Genomic DNA, 6,291 nt, shown 5'->3' with positions numbered 1-6,291 from the left:
GCCCCCGCCCCAAACTCTTTTATGTGTGTTACTTATCTGAATGAATCACTTTGTCTTCTCCAGGCTGCATCTTTAACTGGTATCAATGATCCAATTTTAGCGGGCCAGGATTTGCTCAATAACGGAGTTTGTACTAAGTGGGTGATTGTTAAGATGGGTCCGAAGGGTTCAATTTTAATCACCAAGTCGAGCATAACGTGTGCACCTGCTTTCAAGGTATCAACTCTGTAGCTGGCTGGAATATTGGTTCTTGTAGAAAAAAAGTACTCAATTTATCTTATCAACAGAAGTTTACTTGCTTTATCCCCATTAGTTATCTTACAACAACAACATACCCAATGTAATCCCTGGGGTTCGGGGAAGGTGATGTGTACGCCAACCTTACCCCTACCAGGTAGATAGGTTATTTCTATAAACCTTTGGGTCACCATTAGTTAGCTTATCCCAGAGAAATTTATGTTCTAGTTGGGCTCTCTTTCTTCATAAAACCCCAATTGAAGGGCGGGCAGATGATCAATGAGCACACAACATTTCGGGATATTTAAGAAAATTGAAGCAAAGTTAATATATCTCATGATTTCTAAAAGAATCACCCAACTTCCATTCCCAGAAAATGTAGGAACCTTAATGTTCCCTAATATTTTTTCTTTTTAATAACTGAGAAATCTACTAGGCTAGTCACGGTTGGAAACTCGATTGATAATAGGCCCACCCCTTTGTCCTTCTCCACTTATGTATCAGGTTTTTGTTTGAGGCAGGGTCGGAACCTGTGACACAGGTCTAACCTACACATCATGTGTTGCGCTCTTTCCACTAAAACGAAGTACATCTTTCATAAATTTGATTTTAAATGTCCTCTCTGATCCATTGTAACAGGTCAATATAATAGACACTGTGGGCTGTGGAGATAGTTTTGTGGCTGCTGTTGCATTTGGATTCATACATGACTTGCCCTTGAGTTATACATTAACCCTTGCAAATGCGGTGGGTGCTGCAACTGCTACAGGGTGTGGTGCTGGTAGAAATGTTGCCAGTTTGGGGAAGGTCCAGGAACTATTGAAGGAATCAAATTTAAACGAGGATGAGAAGTTTTGGGAGGAAGTACTGAATGATAATGTGAACTCCCGAGATGTAACTTTACTGTCAAAAATGGTTGTAAATGGTAATAGTCAGGTGAACCGTGTCTCCCTACAAAAGGTGGTATCCGAAGTGCTGCCCAAGCTTGAATTTGCGCCAAAGATGACTGGCTCCTTCAAATAGACGATGCAGTTTTTCTGGGACAAATAAATTTTGTTGATGTTACCATCATTCTGATTGATTGTTGCATATTCACCCCTTAAAAAGAAATGCATGAGTTGGAGGTGCTCTAGCTTGCGGATTATGAAGTGCACAGTTGTATTAGGGCTGCTACCTTGCTGGTGGTCGAACCCGACAGTTTTGTTGATAGAGTAAGAGGTATCCAGATACTATTCATGATCTGCTTGCATGCATGCGAGAGGGATTGCCAGATAGATTGAGCGTTAGTGTTTGAGAGAAATTGCTTGTGATTCCTGCTTTTTTCTACGTGCACACATGGGAAGCTGTGCCTTGCTTCCTGTAATTTGATTCTTACATCTAACATACAGAAGAAAACATGGGCAATCTGTTTTACAATGGATGTCATATAGCCATACTTTTCTAGTTTAGGATGAGTAGAAGACACCAAGCAACACGTCCATATTACCATTTATGATACAAATACTTGGGCACTCATTTTGTGTATCCCTTCCCACTATATATGCCTGCCAGTGGAGATTGCAATTTAACTTTCATCATATGCAAAGATGAGCTAGTTCCCCATTGACCAAGTAGAGGGAAGTGCGCATGTAGCCGATTTTGCAACCCCTGTATAAGTGATAGCAGAAGCTCATAAAAATTTTGCAAGTCTAGTTATTTCAGACTCAACTTCAAAATATACACTCCTGAAGTTTGACATATTGTTTGTGCAAGCAAACTTTAGACGTGTATACTTGAACGGTTGTTTGTGTCACACTTGTGTCTATTAGTCTTGGCTTTTAAGTAAATATGTTGGATCTCATGCATATTCTATAAACCATTTTTTTTTGTTATTCCACCATAAAGTCTCATGGTGGGAGCAAATAGCTTGGAGGAAAGTTGTGTAAAACTGGATCTAGTTTGGCATAGTATTAAAAAGTTGTGTTATTGAACCTCAGATATATAACTAAACTTTAGACATTTATATATGAATTTTCAAGCATTTTCTTTTGAAGTTCAATCAGATATATGCAGAACTAATGCAAACAACCAAGTTGTAGCAAGAATGGTAATGACTGATCATATGAAATGTGACCAACTAAACACAACAAATCAATTTGGCTGGAAAAAATGTAAATGGAAAGAAGGATACAAGACTAGACGGTTATTTATAAAGACGAACCCAAACTTGGGGCCAAGCCACAATCCCGGTGTTCTCAGTGACGCTTTCTTGATTATCGATTATAATTTGAATTTTTTTTCTATGAAGCTTAAATAACAAAATAAAAACTTTCTACCAGACAATTCCTAGGACCAGGGGACTGAAACGCACCACTGAAATTCTCTAGCGAGACAAAGATGGATTGTTAAGAAGGTAAAGGTCATGTAGGATACCCTATTATTTTGGTGTCAATCAAGTCTGGCTTTGGCCCTGGTTAATCATATTGCAATTGCCAATCAAGCCTGATTATGGGGTAGATTGTCAGGGTTTGTTATATCACCGCTAATTTTCCCCTTCTTTCATCTCCTCGTCCACCAATAAGCAACTGTTTGTTGACAAAAGACATGAATTCCTATTTCAAATTGATGCTTGGGGTAATACACATGAAACAATGCATACAAGCAGGCATGAAGAGGAAGGAAAATGGATTTTGGCTATTATTATGGACCATCCTATTTCAAATACTTTGGCAATCTCTTATGTGAAAGCACGAACATAGAGCTATCACAACAACAAAAATAACACGATGTAAATTTAGAAAAGCACCCAAAGATTAGCCGAAGCCATCCATAGCTAATTAATGATTCAAACAAAAAAGCATCTAGCACATGAAAAGGAAAGCAATTCTTTTTCATCTCTTAGCATGGACACATCTAATATGAGTTCGCTGTATAACTGAGGTGAAACATCATACTTACTCCGTGCGATATACGAATAGTTTCAAAATGGAAAGTAAAAAACTACAGGTAAACCAACCAGCACTTCCACCTAACTACCTAATGCATCCACTGCCTGCTACTATTCATGATACAGCTAACCGAAAACAAAACTTTCTAAATGGCTTATGACTTCAGATCTCATGATTGTAACCATGACCTGTCTTGAGCGGGATATCCATCAATAGCCATAGCTGGATCCATACATGGAACCATAATCAGCACCAGATGGATGGCCAGGACCACCTGATAGTGAAGGGTATAAAGGACCTTGAGAATGAGAATTATAACCTTGGGAAGGTGGTCCAGCTGCTGTGTTATGCATTGAGCTGGCAGCATCAGCAACAGAATTCTGCACCATAAGGAGGGTGGTAAGAACACAACGCACTTCTAAGAAATCTCAGTTGTAAGACTGATATGGCAAACTCATTCTTTGGGAGTTGAAAATAAACATCAGATTCACAGATGACAATGGGGCTACTGGAAATGGTAGCGATAGTTTTGCTTGGAGATACAGAATCATAGATCAAGAGAAGCATTTTTTCCATTTGATACTTGGGTTTTTAGAAGATAGATTTTAATGTGTACATCAGTCATTTTACACTTTTATATTGAATATATTCATGTCAGTATGCTCCTATATACTGGAAGTGGACAAAAGTGTCAACAGGAAACATGCATCATTTTTTCCTACATTTGTTGGTACTTTTTCAATTTTTGGATTTATTATTATATATTTTCACAATTTATGGTAATTTATGCTGATTTTATTAGTTTATAATTATTTATAGATTAAAAATTGATGGGCTTATGCCCCATGCCTAGGGTATTGCACCCAGTCCCTCATGTAGGTAAAGCATCTAGCCTTGTGATCACACCTTTTAAAATGATCCCCTCCTGCAACATGGTACCACCACCTCCCTCTCTACTTCTCTACTCCAGTATAACAAAAAACTTTGCAACACCCTCCCCCAGCACAGCTAGCACTTAATTTCTCCAACCATGCCAAATAAACCTCATTGGCTGAGTATTTGAATCCCATATCTATGCCAGAAACCCAGAAATAGCACCACCTCTGTTGGATTTCCATAAGGTAAATTGAAGTTCAATAATTAAATTATCAGAAGATATTACCTGAATTAATTGCTGAGCTGTTTGCACCTGTGATGCAGATCCAGTTATCTCAACGGTCATCTCACCAGGAACATCCCTTGTTTCTTGAATTGCAATAGACGCACCACTGGCCCGACGGATATAGCTAATATTTGAACCAGATGTCCCGATAACAGCATCAGCATAGGACAGAGGAATCTGCATGTTTTGGGTGACCTTAAAAAGAAAATACATCAAGGAAAAGGAGCATCAGATAACAGAACATTGGAGTAAAATATAAAAAAGAATTGAAGGTCTAAAAAAGAAGGCAAGACACTGCTGGCAACTTGCCAGATCTATTCAGTAGTATCGATAAAAGGCCACCTGATACCTATCAGGTGTAACGTATATCGCATGACTTATATGCCACCTCTTCATGCACCTTTGTTGGGTGATTCATTAATCAAGATCAGAGTCCAACTCCCCAAATTATCTCAAGTTTGCAGAGAATGTGTAAATTAGGTCAGCAGTTGCATTCAACCAATTGAAGGCAGAAAAATAACACACCTTTGTAACCATAGATTGTTGTGTTTGCGCATTTGTACCATAAGTTCCCATTGAAGCATCTCTACTATAAGGAGAGGGGCCCTGACGAGGCTTTTTTTCCAACGGTGCCATGTCTACCGGTGGAAAATAATTATCAAATTGTCGTGCAGGTGGCATGTACTGAGTGTTGGGTCCAAAACCAAATCCACCCTCAGCACTTCCAGGAAAACTGGATGGAGGAGGGCCCCATGACTGAGCAGGTCCAGCTGGAGCCCTGTTCTGATTTGGTCGAGCATTTGGCATTTGCATCTGAGCAGACAAGAAAAGTCATAATTTAAAAAAAAAATAAAATTATTACGAAGGTAAAATTCCCACAAAACAAGAGAGTAGACTTACTTGCATCTCAAAAAATCCAACTACACTATGATCAACTAAAAATTTCCTGAGATGTGATGCAACCATTTCAACTGCTTTATGCACCCCGGCAGGCTCTCCTTGTATCTCAACAACATTATCATCAGGAAGAGCAAAAAGAGGAAGGTGCTCTGCGGAATCCAGTTGATGGAATCAAACATATGATAACATTTCCAGAAGGAAAAAAAGGAGAACTTAGAATAACACACACGACACAACTGCACAATAAACAAGCTCTACTAAGTTCACGAAATAGTCCTTTCCTAATTATTATATACAAACAAGACAAGGGAAAGTAACCAAAAGGACCAGAAACTATGTGTTATTCTACCTCAGAGTAGTCACCTTACTTTGATTATTCCTCCACAGCTTTATCTGCTTTCCTATCTTTTGACCAACAAATTCAGGTTTCTAAATTTTCAACATCTAGAATTATCACTATCTTAGTTTTTGCTTATTTCAATAAAGACGAATGACACACACAATATTAACTAGCATTACTGGTAAACTTTTGTTAATAAAAAAGGGTAATATATAAAAGCAAATATTTGCCAATACAATTTGATGTTTATACACTTGAGCCAGTATTAGCTCCATGTCTTTTTTGGACCCAATGTACCCATCTAAATACAGCTCGAGATCATAGCAGTTCAAGAGATGAGAAAAGGTGAGGAATCTCAAGCAAGTCCCTAATAAAGAATTCCAACAAGTCCTTTGAAGTTTTAAGTAGGTGAAAAGGGTAGGGTTGAGAAGATTCTTAAGAAGTCCAAAAGCAAATTGGATCCTAGAAGCAAAGTTTGTTGTTAACGATATGGTCTTCACAAAAATCCAACATGAACAAGCCTTTCAAGTAAGTCCAAAAGGGCTATCTATAAACCTACATCTTATTCACAAGAATCATACACCATATTAAGCACACATAAGTTCTGTTTGTTTTTGTTATAGAAACCCCACCAAAACCTCTCACATGGAACCAACCTGTGGCTTTTTACACTTAGTTCCCTTAATGACTATAACCACCAAACTCTTGGTTAGAGGGGGGGGGGG

At 38.4% G+C, this 6,291-nt stretch overlaps 2 protein-coding genes across 2 annotated transcripts in view; one reads left to right on the top strand and one right to left on the bottom strand.

The window, feature by feature from the left end:
- The window catches only part of LOC107031701 (probable fructokinase-4), a 9,914-nt gene extending 7,702 nt beyond the window's left edge, over positions 1-2,212 (top strand). Inside the window, exons 4-5 of the mRNA XM_015233152.2 lie at positions 64-216; positions 877-2,212. Of these exons, the coding sequence (XP_015088638.1) occupies positions 64-216; positions 877-1,260 (537 nt within the window). The 3' untranslated portion in view covers positions 1,261-2,212. The remainder of the gene's footprint in view (positions 1-63; positions 217-876) is intronic.
- An 817-nt stretch (positions 2,213-3,029) lies between these two features.
- LOC107029478 (flowering locus K homology domain-like) overlaps positions 3,030-6,291 on the bottom strand; it is a 9,816-nt gene continuing 6,554 nt past the window's right edge. The window contains exons 4-7 of the mRNA XM_015230907.2: positions 5,227-5,375; positions 4,852-5,139; positions 4,327-4,521; positions 3,030-3,544 (exon numbers count right to left, since the gene is read on the bottom strand). Of these exons, the coding sequence (XP_015086393.1) occupies positions 3,374-3,544; positions 4,327-4,521; positions 4,852-5,139; positions 5,227-5,375 (803 nt within the window). The 3' untranslated portion in view covers positions 3,030-3,373. The remainder of the gene's footprint in view (positions 3,545-4,326; positions 4,522-4,851; positions 5,140-5,226; positions 5,376-6,291) is intronic.

The sequence above is a fragment of the Solanum pennellii genome, chromosome 9 (genome assembly GCF_001406875.1).
Source record: "Solanum pennellii chromosome 9, SPENNV200".
Lineage (NCBI taxonomy): Eukaryota > Viridiplantae > Streptophyta > Magnoliopsida > Solanales > Solanaceae > Solanum > Solanum pennellii.
The sequence above is the reverse complement of the archived record's forward strand: the minus strand, read 5'-3'. Positions and strand labels throughout refer to the sequence as shown.